Raw genomic sequence first — 14,749 nt, forward strand, 5'->3', positions numbered from 1 at the left:
GTTCTTTAGGTCCCCCAGGAAGTTCTTCCTGACCTCTAATCTCCAGACCTCACGCTACAGCCTTGGCTGGCCTCTCTGGCTCCAGAGGCTGTGGGGTGGGTGCAGAAGCTGGAGAGTTCTGCCGGAGACAGCTTCCGTCCACCTCCATCTCATCCCAGCAAGCACCTTACCTTCCCCTTCTTGGTGAGGACCTGCTTATAATACAACCAGCCTTCTCTCCTGATGTCGCTGAAGGTGGCGTCCGAGAGGTCAGAGGTCGAGTGGCGCTTGGAAGGAGCATCTGCGTCTTCGGAAGTGCCCCAGCTATCCAAGGACTGCAGTGAGACAACGGAGGGCAACTTAGGGGGATTGCCACGGTGCCAGCATGCCAGGAGCCCCATGGGCCTGGCGCAGCCCTGCAGGCTGCTGTGCTGTGTGGTCTCAGGGGCCCTGATTGCCCTCTCTGGTCCACTGCACTGAGGTCACAGGACGCATGCGCTGAGGAAGCCAGAAAGGAGGAAAGGCCATGACCTGCCGACCCCATGCCTCCCCACACTAGAAAAGCCAATCTGGAGCCTCCCGTCATTTTATAGACTTGAGGAAACTTAGGAAACAGAGGAAGTGATTGTGTCGACATGGAGTTAAATAAACAGGAAGTAGAAACATCAACAGAGGCTGAGTTCACGGAGCAGGTAGTCATGTCCACAAGGAGTTAAACAGAGGAAGTGATAGTGTCAACATGACTCCAGCAACAGAAGTGACAGGTCAAGGGAGAGTTAAGTAAGCAGAGGAAGTGATAAGGAGTAAACCAGGTGACAATGGCCTCAAGGTGTCAAATGAACCGAAGATCCCAGATCCCGAGGGTTTGAAATCAAATGGCTCTTCCAGTCTGTCCCTAATCACAAAGAGGGAGGGCCATCTCAGAACTGAGTCCCCACTCATCCCCAGGTGCGGAGCCTGGGAACTCCAGCCTGTCCTTTGCTCTCAGTCCTGGGTCCCCCTCCTTGCCCATGTCCCCTGTCCCCTGAAGATGCCGCACACATAATGCCCGATGCCACCCAGTGCGGGCAGCTTTAGGTCCCCACAGGGAGCAAGGAGGCCAAGTGAGATCCCTGTCCTCACAGAGCTTACATTCTAGCTGGGACCCAGGCAAGAAAGGGGACAGATGCATAAACCGTGTCACCGGAGGACCGCTGAGGAGAAAAACCTAGGAGCTGGAGGGAGGCATGACCTGACAGGGATGAAGGCTAAACCCTCAGAAAAGCTCGGAAAAACCTGAAGAAAGTAACCAAGTGAGTCACGGGGCTATGGAGGGGAGTGTGTGGAAAGGGTGTTCCAGACGGGGGAACGGCAAGGGCCATGGCCTCACGTGCAAGGGCGTGGGTGTCTCTAAGTGATGACGGACGCCACACCAGGGGCATCGGGCCCAGTTGGAGAAGGGGAGACGGGAGCTGGAGGAGACCATGTCTGGTCACTGGGCTCCGCGGCTGAGGCAGCAGTCACTCCCCAGCCCCCCGACACTGTCGCCCATGCGTGCCCTCACCACTCACCCCATCAGTGAAGAAGCTTCGCAGCATCCGCAGGCTGGGGACTCGGTTTGGCAGGCGCCTGTGTGTGAGAACGGAGTGTGAGGGATGTGGGGGGCACAGCTAGGACTTTCCCCCCTAAATCCAAAGGCTCTGGAGCCTTTCAGGGAGGGAGCTCATCGCCCTGGTGTGTAGGGGACCCCCAGAGGGGGTGGCGGTGCTGACCCCCAGGTAGGATGGCCGCGGCCCGTCCTCACCTCAGAGCCCTGCTCTCCTCCCGGAAGGTGTTGAGCCCATCGTCGCAGGACTTGGAGCGCTCTGTGGTGATGGCGAGCAGGTAGGAGGAACGGCGGCCGGCCTTGATGCTGCCTGCAAAGCCGCCCATGGTGGGCCACAGGGTCAGCAGGGTGGTGAGGTGTGGGGTCCCGCAGCCCTCCCGTCTGGGCTGGGCCAGGAGATGACTCTGCCTAGGGGACCCCGGGGGTAGCAGAAGCCAGCAGGAAGACGCCAGACATGAGGTAGCAGTAGCCCAGCAGGGACTCCCCACCCAGGACCAGACAGCGAGGGAGAGGATGGAGCTGGGGTTCAGGGAGCACTCACTGCAGTCCTGGGAGTAATGGCGGCCAAGGGCAAAGGTGAAGGTTGGGGAGGAGGGGCTGGTGCCCAGGACAGGGGCTGAATTCATGGCGCTGGAGACCACGGCGGAGGCGGGGACATGCTTGGCTTGGAGGTCAATACTGGGGCTGGTGGGTTCATCTGCAAGCAGAGGGAGTGGTGGGTAAAGGTGGCTCAAAGCTGAACCTGCCCACCCCATCCCCAGCCTCACCTCCAGGCCCAGCCCACATCCCCAGTGCTCAAGCCCTCCAAGGCCTTGCTAGCAATATGCCCGTAGCCAAGGGCTCCCCCCACACCCCCAGACTGTGAGCTCAGCCCCTGCCTCCCAGACGGGGTGGTTCTTTACACTGAGGTGTGACCCAGGCCAGAGACTGAGCCACCCTCCCTAGACTGGGCTCCTAGACTAGGGGTCTCTTAAGGATAAAGATGGTCTCCCTTCATCAGTTGGAGGCTCCTTGAAGACAGGTGCTATGTTTCTCCCTCAGACTTGGAGTAGTTTGAAAATAAAGGCTTTACCTCTTGCCCCAGACCAGGAACTTTACTAAGGCTGTGTCTGCCTGCTCAGACCGAAGGCCAGCAGGGGCTAGGTCTCCTCTCCCTCTTCCCCCTCACTCCCAGGAGCTCACACAGCGTGAGCTCAGCACGCTCAGCTCCAGGGACCATCTCTCGGCTCCTGGCTCCCAGTCTCATGATCTTGCATCTGGTCTTTCTCTCAAGCCCCTAGATCCAGCCTATCCTGCATCCTCATGGACAATAGAGTGGTTTCAGCCTCACTTTCATTCCCGATATGGAGGTGAGGCACAACCCTCTAGTAAGGCCAGAAACCTGGGAATCAGCTGGCCTCTCCACTCTTGCCTCTCCCTTATCCAACATCTGTTCCCCAGGCAGCACACCTTCAGCATCCCCTCTGCTCTAAGGATAAAGTCCAAATTCCCCAGGGACTGACATGACCCTTCTGGCCCTGTTCTGATGGCCTGGAAGGGCACCCGGCCTCTCTCACTTCACAGTCTATTCTCGCCCAGAACGTTCCCCCCTGACTAACTCCTTCTCATCCTTCAAGTCTCAGCCCTAATCTCCTTTCTCCAAGATTCTCTCCTTGGTGACCACGCCCCAATCTAGGCCATGGCACTCTTCTCTGTCTCCTAGAGCTCGCTATACTCCCATCTCACACACACACACACACACACACACACACACACTCCATGGGGTTGTTCTTGTCCCATCATCTGATCATCTGATCACCTGTCCCTGCCGTGGGACCACACACTCCAGGAGAGCACAGAGCCTCGCTCGGTGCCTGACAGAAGTATTTGTCGGATGGAGGGTGGATGGAAGGAACGAAGAGTGAAAGGAACAAAGGAAGGGCAGAATAAAGAAAGGATGGAGGGATGGAAGGGAGAAATGAACGAACAAACAAAGGGAGGGAGGAGAAAGGGAGCAGGAAAGAAGCAAACTGAGGAATGGGTGGGTGGGTGGGCAGACAAAAGGGAGGGAGGGAGAGAGGGGAGGGAAGACGGGAGGAAGTAAAAACAGAGAGCTAAAGAGAAGGGGGGAGAAGAAAGAATGGGAGGGAGGGAGGAAAGGTGGCTGGAGGACAAATGAACAGAAGAAAGGATGACAGAAGGATTCAAGACAGCACAGAAGGATGGATGGATGGATGGACAGACAGAGAAAACAGACTGGTCCCATCAGCACTCAACCCAGAGTTCTGCCCATGATGACGGGTGGGTGGGGTACAGCCCAGCACCCAGGACCAAGTCTCCCAAGACAGCCACCTGCACCATCACTCACCAATGAAGGGAATGGAAGCCAGAGAATCTTCAGTGGTGGCCAAAGGGGCCACCTTCTTGCCAAGGCGTTCTACTCGCCCACTGGTCTCTGGCTCTGGGGACTCTTCACCAAACCCAAGGTTCATCTGTCTTGCAGGGGGCAGCTGGACCTTGCGGCCTGTGGGAGGCTTCTGCCTCAGGATCACCTCGTCGCGACGATCCTCGGTAGGAGGCTCCAGGGCCCGGGTGCTGGGTTCTGGGCGGACAACCCTGGGCGGTTCGGAGGCCTCTGGTGGGAACGATGCCTGGGACTGAGCCAAGCTGAAGGTGGGCAGCCCCCCAAAGGGTGAGTCCCGGAAAGACAGTGCGTGCAGGAGGCCAGTCCGGCGCTGGAATGATGGACTGTAGCTCCGGTATCCAATGTACCCGATGTCGTCCAGGCCTTGGAGGCCAGGTGGGGGCTGGGCCTGGGGCGCAGGAAGGTCCCTGGAGGAGCAGGCAGACGTGCGGGCCGACGGACGCTGGGATGCCCAGCCACAGCGCTCAAAACGGGGTGACACCAGTGCTCCCGGCCCCAATGCCTCGGCGGAGCGGGTGGCCCGGCTCAGGTAGTCATCAGAGCGAGCCCGATGCCAGCCTTCCTGACCCAGCTGGCTCAAGGCACCCTGGGAGGTGGAGCAGGGCCATGGGCGGTGGGCAGTCACATCCTCCAACCGGTCCTGGGAGGCACTGCGGGCCCGGGGGGGCATGGCAGGGCACCGTCTCTCCCCGGCCCTGCGGGGTACCTGGTTTGACAGCCAGTGTGACAAGGCCTGCTGGCATTCCAGTCTGCTGGGGGGCACCCGGCCGCCAGGCTCGGGGAAGGCACGGGGCGTCCGGGGCTCCGAGGGGAGGCGGGGGAAGGCACCAGGGCTGGGGCGGGGCTGGCTCATCCCCAAGGAAGGGTTGTCCGGATGGGTGCGGGTGGTGGAAGGGACACGGGGCCCCGGGTCACTCCAGGCAGCAGGACTCCGGGGGTCACTGGGCGGCGCTGAGAGGGGCTCAGGCACCATAGTGGCCCAGGCAGAGACCCGGGCTGGCGGGGCGTAAGTCTTGCGATGGTAGCAGATTGGGGGCGGCTCTGGGATGCTTCGGGCCTCTCCAGAATACGGCTCGTTCCCCTTCAGGTAGGCATCCTGGGAGTAGGCCTGGCAGGGGACACAGAGGCAGGTGAACAGGGTGGGACGAGTCCCACAGGGCAGAACTATAGTAGCCCTGGGAGGTCAGGACCCCAGAGACGGGGACTGAGGGAAAGGACCAAGCCCTGAGTGGGTGGGAGAGGGAGGGCATGCTCCAAAGAGAGTCGGGGGAAGGGAGGGAGAGAACAAAGAAATTAGAGGCCTTTGAGAGTCACACACACACACACACACACACACACACACACACACACACACAGTCTTTCTCTCTCTCTCTCTCTCTCACTGGAGAAATAGCCAGGATTTCTCGAAGACTTATGACAAGGACTGCCTTTAGCCACAAACATTCCAACATCTGTTTTCTGGGGTCCTCCCCCCCCCCATGCTGGCCTCAGCCGCCTCCCTGCTTCCTTATATCCAACAGTGCCCACGGTCCCTCTGTGGCAGAGCTGGAAAACCCCATTAGAGACCAGCCAAGGTGGCCGGAGACAAGAGGGAAACCGACTAAGGGGTGTGTCCACAGTGGGGTGGGCTGGGGATGGGAGGGGGCTGGGAAAGCCCGGCTGTCCCTCCATCCCCTGGACAGGGAGCTGGGGCCTGACTCCTGAGCCAGCGGAGTGAGGAGAAACTTGCCCACCTCTTGCTCACTCTGGGCCAGGCTTGGGGGAGGGGCCAGACTGTCAAAGGGGCGTTGGGCCACCTTCTGCCACCCCAGGCCTGGAATCTGGCACTGGGAGCTGAGGCTGACGCTGCATTGCTGAGGAGGGACAGGGCCCGCGCCCAGGCCCAGCCAAAAAAGGAGGCAGCCCCCAGGGACAGCGGCCTGTGGCCCTGGCCTAGCCTGGCCCTTGACGGGTGCCGGGGGCGGGGGCGGGGGGGGGGCGATGCGGAGGGGGCTATCGCGGGGCGAAGTATCAAAGGTTGGGAGGGTGAAACACACAGACACACACACTGGGCGCCCGCGTGCGCGTGCCACACCACAAGGAGATACCGGAAAATATACACCCAAAGACACACACACAGAGCGAAACACAATGAGACACAGACACAACAAATAACTCTATCTCCGGTCCCAGGCACACACATCATGTGATGAGGACAAGTTAGACCACACCCCCCCACACACACACTCAGCCCCCTTCAGACCCACACACCCAGCCAGGGACACTCACGTACCTCTCCCTCCTGCCATCCTGCCGGCTCCCCGGGCTCCGCGCATCAGGGCGGTGGCGGCAGCATCTCCGCCAGCCTCCGCCCTCCCCCCTGCTTGGGGCTAACCCCCACCGACCTCAGCGTCAGCCCAGCCTCCGTTCCCCCCCACCCCCAGGCTGCCCTCCCTGTGGCCACCCTCAGCCCCCACCGGCTGGCGCGCTCTCTCTCTCTCTCTCTCTCCCCCTCTCCGGCCGGCGGGAGGAGGAGGAGGGAGGGGAAGATGGGTGTGGAGGGGCCTCGCTGCGTCGGCGGTGGCGTCAGCAGCTGCCGCGGCCCCATTGGCCTCCAGCCTTGGCTCCCAACCACAGGAATGCCTGGGCCCCACCCTCTGGCTGGCCTAGGATGGGGTGGGGGGCCAGCAGAGGGCCCCAGATGCTGACATCTGGGGCTGCCTGCCCGCCTGAACTCGAACTTCTGGCTAACACAGCTAACGCAGCTCAAGGCGGCCCCTCTCCCCACCCCAGCCCTCCTCTGCCCTGGCAGGGAGAGATCCTGGGGAGCCCTAGATCCTGCCCTGTCACTCCCGCAGGGCTCAGCCTGGGGCAAGTGTACCCGCAGGGCCTTTGAGACTTGTGGGGAGCCATCCACGTCTCTCTCAGCTTCCAGACTTACCTCCCCCTCCCCAGGAAGGACAGGGGACAATCCAGGTCAGAGGGTGGAGGTTCCCAGAGGGGCATGGTGCCAAGCATGGCACTGTGATTACAGGGATTATGCGAGCACATCCAGGGCCGAGGCCAGCCCGGCGGCTCCCAGGGCCTTCTGGGTTTGGCCCTCGGCCTTCTCCCAGGGGGCAGTGACCTTGGGGGCAAGCAAGCTGGCATCTGGCTTAGACCCATGAGATCAGGAAACTGGACACTGGGCAGAGAGGACTGGCCTGGGCTCTGGGCCAGGACTGGGGTCAGGGTGCCCAGATAGATGGCGTGTGTATATGTGTGTGTGTGTGTGTGTGTGTGTGTGTGTGTGTGTGCAGACAGGGACACAAATTAGTGCAGGGTACCCTGCATGCAGTCTGGGCGCCTGCTCTGTGTGTGGCCGCCCAGGGCCGGGTTCTGGGTGTTGCTGAAGTGCTCAGGGGGAGGGGCACTTGGCCTGTGCACCCCAAGAGTGTCAGTGTGGGTGACGGGGCTGGCACACCAGGCTTGAACAGGCCGTGGTGTCTGTGGGCACACGTGCTGTGACCATGGCAAGCCTCTGTGATGTCAGAGTGTGCATGTGGTGGTAAGTTGGGGTACACATGCTGTGACACCCCGAAGTGTGTTGTGCTGGTGTGACGTTTGTGTCCCAGGAGGCTTGAGGAGGTGTGGGGTTGTGGCCATGGGTGTGGTGCCGCATGGGCCTGGGGCAGTGTGTGACTGCGCAGGGGGAGCGGGGTGAAGGGTAGACACCGTGGTGTTTGTGTTGTGTGGCTGTGTATCTAGCGTATTGTGTGTGCGCAGTGAGTGGTGTGTGGCGTGTTGTACGAACAGCAGCACTCAAAGGTGGGGTGGTGTGTATGTGTGTGTGCGTGTATGTGTGTGTGCGTGTATGTGGGGACACAGCTATAGGAGACAAGTTCACACGGGGCCAGGCAGGGAAGGGGTGTGGAAAACAGGCTCCTGGGAGCCGATGAGAACGTGCCAGTCTGGCAGGGCCCGCTGGGCCACCCTCCTTTCAGATGCCCTGGCAGGAATCTGGCCTGCCAAGGCCAGCGCCTCCCCCTTCCCCAGCACAGACAGCAGCCCTGAATGAAGCAACAACCAGCCCCAGCCCCGGGATGGGCCTGGCAGCCCCGATTGGGCAATGCCAGGCTGGGGCTGCCCCCGAAACTCTAATGTGCTTCCCAAAAGGTCCAATGCACAAAGGAGGCCCAAAGAGAAGGGGCGTATTGTGCCCCCAGACCCCAGGGGCCCTCCACCTCAGACAGCAGGACTAGACTCACCAGCTGGAGGATATCCTCATCCTTGGGCATGATGGAGAGCTCCAGAGTATCATCACTACAGAGACAGGGTAGGGGGTCAGGCCAGGCGGAGGCAACAGGGTCTGGGAGAACAGGGATCCTGGTCGCCAGGACACCCCCCCCACCCCCTCGGGTGGTGGGGTCAAGGCGGTGGGGTCAAGGCGGTGGGATGCAGGGCCTCCTGCAGCGGGCTGGGAGCTATTACAGGAGAAGGGAGGCAGGGGGCGCTCACCTATTCTGGATCAGAGCTATGACCTGGGAGTAGGTCTTCCCAATGACGCTTTCCCCGTTCACCTTCACCAGCCGGTCTCCTGGAAAAGAGGGGCAGGGTCGCAGTGTGAGCAGGCCAAGGGGGCGGCCTGGATCTGAGAATCCCATCCTGACTGGAGGGTAGGGAGAAGAGACCCAGGCAAGTATAAGAAACCGGGAAATCCAGGCAGCTCACCTGTGCGCAGGCCCGCTCTGTGGGCAGGGCCGTCATCCTTCACATTCTTGACAAAGATGGTATCCATGGGCTCCAGGCGGTGGTGCCGGGGGGAGGGTCCTGGTGGGCATCAGCCAGGTTAGCTGGGGAGGGGAGCTGCTGAAGGTCACACCCATGCACAGCTACACACACAGGGGACATACACTCAGAAGGATCACACCCACACGGACACAGATGTGGACCTGTACGTTCACAGAGATGGGGATGCACGGGTGGGTGGTGGGGGGAGACCAGAGGACACACCCCTAGGAGAACAAAAACCCACATGGAGGAAAACCTAAACAGACACACAGGGTCACTCCTTAAATGCCCCTCGCGCCCCAGCACTGTGCCAGAAAGCAGACTAATAAGGACAGGCAGATGGACAGAGGGATGTGGGCCTTGCCCTCCTGGAGCTCCCTGGCCAGCGGGGGCAGAACGTCCACACCCACAGACCCATGAACAGCCCTGCAGCTCAGATACGCAATGCCCACACCTCCCTCGTAGCCCTTCCCCAGGGCAGCGCTCTAAGCAGAGCCCTCCAGCTCCCGAGATGGACGCTCACCCTCTCTGGACAACACATTACACCCCAGCAATTATCCTCTGCTGCTGTCTCCATCAGAGGAATAGGTCTATTCTAGGTCAGCTGGCTCTTGCCCTCATCCCTACGGGCCTCCGCGATGGGGACTCAAGGAGACTTTGTCACCATGGCTGCCCCACAGAAGCCCCAGTGGCAGAGAAAGAAGGATGCCCGTCTTGAATACCTTGTGTGGCGGAATGGGGCCCTTGGGGCTAGCAAGGGTGACAGCCAGGGGAGTCAGGCCCTCATCGGAAAAGATAAAGACCTTAGGGGTCCCCTTACACCCAATAGAAGCCCAGTATCTTTACCCCTGAGGACAGCCATTGGTCAGCTTCACGTACCGCCAGCCCCCTGGCTCTGCAGCCCTTGTCTGTGCCTCATTCTAGCCTGGGAGTAACTCCCAGGGGCCAGGGGTCAGGGGCCAGGTCTTAGAAAGCCACTGGCTCCCCAGAGCACCCCCAACTCCCAGTGTGGAATGCAGGCCCAGAGGGAGAGAAATTGAGAAAAGAAAAGAAGGATCCAGAGAGAGAGAGAGAGAGAGAGAGAAGATATCCAGAGTGGACATAGGGAAAAGCAAAGACTGGAACAACAGTTGGGGGGGTACAGGTGGACAGCAAAATTCTGGCTGACTTTGGGTAGAGGGGGAGAAACAGAAGCTGGAGGACAGGCCCCAGCCCCAGCCCTAGGACCTGCCCCCACCACTCCTTACCTCCTCCTCCTCCTCCTCGTCCTCCATTCTCTTCCTCCTGCAGGGGACAGAGAGGTGGGTGTGGGCCCTCCATCCAGCCCTCAGCAGCTCCGCCTGGGCGGGACCCTCGAACTCCCCCACCCGCAGCCTCCCTCTTATCTTCCCGCAACTAGCCCAGCACCCCCCGGAGGGGGGGGTGTCAGTGGGGGCATCAAGTCCCAGGGAATGTTCCCCAGTAACACGAACCCTCTCTCGTGACTGCTGATCCCACAGCCTTGTACCTCGGCCATCTGAAAGCCCCCAATCCAATGGGGGACCCATGACCCCTACCCCTGGGGAGCTCAAAGCCCAATGGAGGCAGTTCCAAACAGGCTAACCCACAGAGAGGATCCAGGTCCACACAGATAAGCAGGGAGGACAAGTGCAAACAGTGGCTATCAGCTCTTAGAGAATGGAAGGGAAGGCCTGATTAGCACCCCTCTGGGGGAAGGGATTTTAAGGCAAGTCTGAGGAGGGAGGGGAGAGCGCATTGTGGGGAGCGGAGGAGCGCCTTTGTGGGACTGGATCAGCTGAGCCGAGGGAGGAAGAAAGTGACACCAGCAAGTGCCAGAAGTCAGACGAAAGCTTTCGGGGTTGAAAGGACAGAAAGAGGGAGCAAGTGAAGGTTCCTGGGTGGGAGAGAGTGGATGTGAAATACCAGTTAGGAAAGAGGATTCTAGCATCTAGCGGGGCTAAGAAATGGAGTCCAGGAGACCCATGAGGGAGGCCCCTGGGATCAGCCTAGTAGTGAGAAGGAGAGAATGGATTTGGGGAGGAAACAGAAATGAGGGAGGAGAGAAGGTCAGGAGACAGGACAGGGCCACCGGATGGCACACTAGAGCTGGATGAGATGTTGGGCGTCATCGGATCTACCACTTTCCACAGACCATCCATCCATCCACGCAGATGACAGGGCATGAGTTGTCCAGGGTCACTCAGAGGCAGTAGCAGAAGTAGGGCTGAAACCCAGGACTCTCCGGCACCCCAGCTGGGACAGAAAGGTGACTGGGCCCTGCCCCTCCCCACATGAAGCGTGCCTGCCTGCTGATGTGAGCTGACAGCACAGTGAGCTGGTGGCAGGGGCAGACAGATGCATTTAGACCGCTGAGCTCCCCGAGGGCTCCTAGCCCTGGGCAGATCTGGAAATTGGATGGAGCCTGTCCCTAGCTAGCCCTGCCTGTGGTCTTCCAGCACCCCACATGCGCGAGGTCTCTCTGACACAGGCCTACCACCCAGCCTCGACCACTCAGGCTGTGTCTGTCCCACTCACCCCTCAGCTGGGTCTCCCAAGAGAAGGTGGGAGAGGGACATTCTAGAGAAAAAGGAAAGCAAAGACTGGAGGTCCCAGGGACCTAGGAGGCTGGGGCCCTTGGGCATCAAGGAGGGCCTGTGCCCCTCCCTCTTATATACCATCACCTGCGGCTTACACTCTTAAGCACGGCTGCAGCCAATGGGAATCCTTTAGGCAGGGGCTTCCAGATTCACACACGGATGAGGGCGCACGGGGCCGTGTACACGAGATGCATATTTACAGATATCCGTAGATACAGACAGACAAACACACATGCTCATGACCAATAGATGCGCACCCGGCTGTACACACGGAGTCAAGCAAGTTCATAGACACAGGCAAGGCCCTGGCTCTCTGGCAGGTGGGACTGAGCTCCCCAAGGGACAGCCCCCAACAGCTGGTCCCAGCCCGGAGGGAAGAGGAGAATAGGGTTCACTGACTCCAAAATAAATCTGTTTCCTCCCCTGCTGGGAGACAGGTGGGAGAGGGAGCAGGGCCCTCCAGGGGAGCCCTGGTTCCTGCCTGGGGCCCCCTCGCCTGCCTCCCCTGAGCGCCTGCTTCCCAGGCAGGGAGGCCCTCCACCGCTCAGCCCAAGCTGCAGCCCCAGTTCCTGGACTCAGAGAGCCTGACATTTAAGTGAGGGCCAGAAGGTCTTTTGGTGGTCAAGTGGGAGGAGAGATGGAGCCCGGAGGAGAGGGAGACCCTCTCAAGGTCCACAGTGAGGTAAAAGCTTTAGCGGGATTAGAATCCAGAGCACCCTCCGTGAAGCCCGCTGCTCTCCAGAGCACAGAGCCCAGGCCAGAGCAGACGGGGACACTCCAGGAGTGCCAGAGGTGTGTGGAGACAAACTCCCCAAGAGCTTGGGCCAGGGAGGGGAACCAGGAACCCAGCTTAGAAGCCAAAAAGAACACAGAGTCCCTGGATCTCCACCTTTCAGAGAAGATAGAAGGTTGTTCACCTTCCAAGGGCCAAGAGTCTGGCGGTGGGCATGAGCGTCCTGGCTCGCCCAGAACCATCCACCCACCCCTTCTCCTGGGAAGACCAAACCCAGAGCAGTTAGGGAGCTAGTCCACACTCACACAATGCAAATGACCCAGCCAGGGCTGTCCCTGCCTCTCTGGGAGCCTCCTTCCCTCCAGGCCACAGAAGATGAGCCATGGAGCGGGCGGGGCAAAGGGATCTCCCCTCCCCCCATTAAGGCTTCCTCAGGTGGGGCCAGGGCTGGCGGGACCAGGTGGGGGTACCTTCAGGCTGCAGTGCACCGCTGACTCCGGTGGGTACACGATGAAGTGGCGGAGGGTGAAGCCAAAGCCATCCTGGAGACTTTTGTGCAGCAGCAGTGTCCGTGGCCCCTGCCAGGGGAGGGGGCGCCCCGGGGAGCACCCATCTCTCGGGCCCAGAGGCAGCTGTGGGAGCACAGGGAGACAGGGTTGAGTGGCCATGTGGCCCATGCCCCTGAGTCTGCACGCTGCCTCCCGCAGCCAGGAGGAGAGATGGGGGACAGCTGGTGGGGGGGGCGTGGGCCCTGGGGGGTTCCAAGCCCCCTCCCCTGCTCCCCACCTCCCCCTCCTCCTTACTCCCTTCCCACCCTCCGCAGCCCAAAGCTGCTTCTTTCTTTCTCTCCCCTCCATCCCCACAGGTCACCTTTGCCTCCAGGCAAACAAGTCTCCCCAGCCAACCACATTCTCATTCAGGTCAGTTTGGCAAATGTTTACTGAGCACCTACTATGCTCCAGGAACTGCACATACAGACTGCTTGCTGGGGAAGTGCCTGCTGCCGTCCACGCTCACTGCTGCCTGCTGCACCATCACTCACACACAGAGACACACAGAGACACACACACACACACACACACATCAGCATGCACTCCTGCAGTGAGAACAGCACACACCCAGAAAAGCACACTCTTGTGCAAAGGTGCACAAGGACGGACACACAGAAGAGCAAACACACACACACGCTTACATTAGATAGACATGTGCACACCCAGTCGCACACAATCAGGGTCTTGCACAGCACATACATACAAACACAGGCCCCGGGCATATGCTGCAGACACACAGACACGCACGTGCCGACAGACGGGAGCGCAAACATGCATCCTTCAGGAGCAGCAGCGACAGCAGGTGGGGGACTAGAGCTACAAGGGAGCAGCCCAGACCCCAGACAACCAAAGGGACTTCCTGAGGCTCTGGAGCCCAGCCAGAGGCCTGGCTATTCGTGGGGATCCAAGAGGGGAACCGGATGGGGGGGGTTGGGGAGGCCCTCCACTGCCCTCTGGCTGACCAGATGCAATCCTTGGGATTCCCCAAGATGACCTGGCAGAGGGTGTCTGAAGACCAGGCACACAGGTCTGCTTCTGGAGCAGGAGGGACAACAACACAGACACCCCCTGAGAGAGGGCTCTCTCTTCAGATTCCCTGCTCAGACGCAGAGAGGGAAGGTGGGTGACAGGAAGGTGTCAGACAGACGCGTGACCAGGGCGGTGGACGGCAAGTTGGAGAAGACGGTGAAAAGCCAGGATGCCTCCCTTGGGGCTTTTAACCCCCAACTGCAGGCATCCTAACCTATCTGAGGGCCCTCATCCAAACCTCAGAGGGCAAGAAACCCTTTACCCCCACCCTCAACAGTCCTCAACCCCCAACTCCTCCCAGCACCAGCACCAGGTAGGAGTCCTCCGGGGAACAAAGGCAACTGGGAGGAGAGGGAAAAAGTCAGTGGGCTTAGTGGGTGAGAACTCCCCTCCCCCGCCCCCCAGTAAGTCCCTTTCTCTACCCCCCACCCCAGTCTAACAGCTAGAGAAAGTTCAAATTTGCCACTCCAATGAACGGATACTAAGACACTCATTCATGTATCCCTGCCCCGGCCTGTTCACACTTCTGGTGGAAAACAGACCTGGGCCCAGCCCTTTTGCTAGGGATTTCTTTTTTCCTTCCTTCCTTTCTTTCCTTCTTTCTTTTTTTCTTTCAGAGTTTGTTCGTTTGAGAGAGAGAGTATGAGAATGGGGAATGGGAGACAGAGAACCAGGCTCTCTCTCTCCATGTGGGGCTCGATCCCAAGACTCTGGGATCACAACCAGAGCGGAAGGCAGACGCTTAACCGACTGAGCCACTCAGGCGCCCTCACTAGGGACTTCTGTGCGGGGTGGAAAGTGGGACCGCAGTTACACAGACTTGGGAGAGCGGGTGGATTGTCAGGTCTCAGACGATGAAAGAAAAACATGACAGAGGGGGGAGGCTTGCTTCATGTAGTCCCAGCAAACATGGCCAGGTGGAAGGTACAGGGGCCTGAGCGAGGCTCCAGGCCAGGGCAATCATTCCAATCATATCCATTTAGAAAGCTCGTCAGATGAGGTTGTGAGCCCTCATTCCCCTGAGAGGTCCAAGCAATAGAACTCCCCAGTCCCGGCGGTGCTCCCCAGTCCGGGCAGCCATGGCATTCCATGGATTCCGGCATGGGGCAGGAGGCCTAGAGA

General features: G+C 59.9%; 1 protein-coding gene across 4 annotated transcripts in view; it reads right to left on the minus strand.

Moving 5' to 3' along the window:
* Positions 1–14,749, minus strand: part of ARHGAP23 (Rho GTPase activating protein 23) — a 78,266-nt gene that overhangs the window by 32,395 nt on the left and 31,122 nt on the right. For 3 of the 4 annotated variants that reach the window (XM_045069980.1, XM_045069979.1, XM_013062507.2), the window contains exons 2-11: positions 12,518–12,679; positions 9,965–10,001; positions 8,658–8,756; positions 8,445–8,523; positions 8,195–8,249; positions 3,912–5,076; positions 2,106–2,261; positions 1,763–1,874; positions 1,530–1,587; positions 171–314 (exon numbers count right to left, since the gene is read on the minus strand). In XM_045069980.1, the coding sequence (XP_044925915.1) occupies positions 171–314; positions 1,530–1,587; positions 1,763–1,874; positions 2,106–2,261; positions 3,912–5,076; positions 8,195–8,249; positions 8,445–8,523; positions 8,658–8,756; positions 9,965–10,001; positions 12,518–12,679 (2,067 nt within the window). Of the gene's footprint in view, positions 1–170; positions 315–1,529; positions 1,588–1,762; positions 1,875–2,105; positions 2,262–3,911; positions 5,077–6,240; positions 6,601–8,194; positions 8,250–8,444; positions 8,524–8,657; positions 8,757–9,964; positions 10,002–12,517; positions 12,680–14,749 lie in introns of those variants that run through there. The other variant, XM_045069981.1, reaches the window with a different exon arrangement.

The sequence above is a fragment of the Mustela putorius genome, unplaced genomic scaffold (genome assembly GCF_011764305.1).
Source record: "Mustela putorius furo isolate JIRA1106 unplaced genomic scaffold, ASM1176430v1.1 tig00003962_pilon_pilon_pilon, whole genome shotgun sequence".
NCBI lineage: Eukaryota > Metazoa > Chordata > Mammalia > Carnivora > Mustelidae > Mustela > Mustela putorius.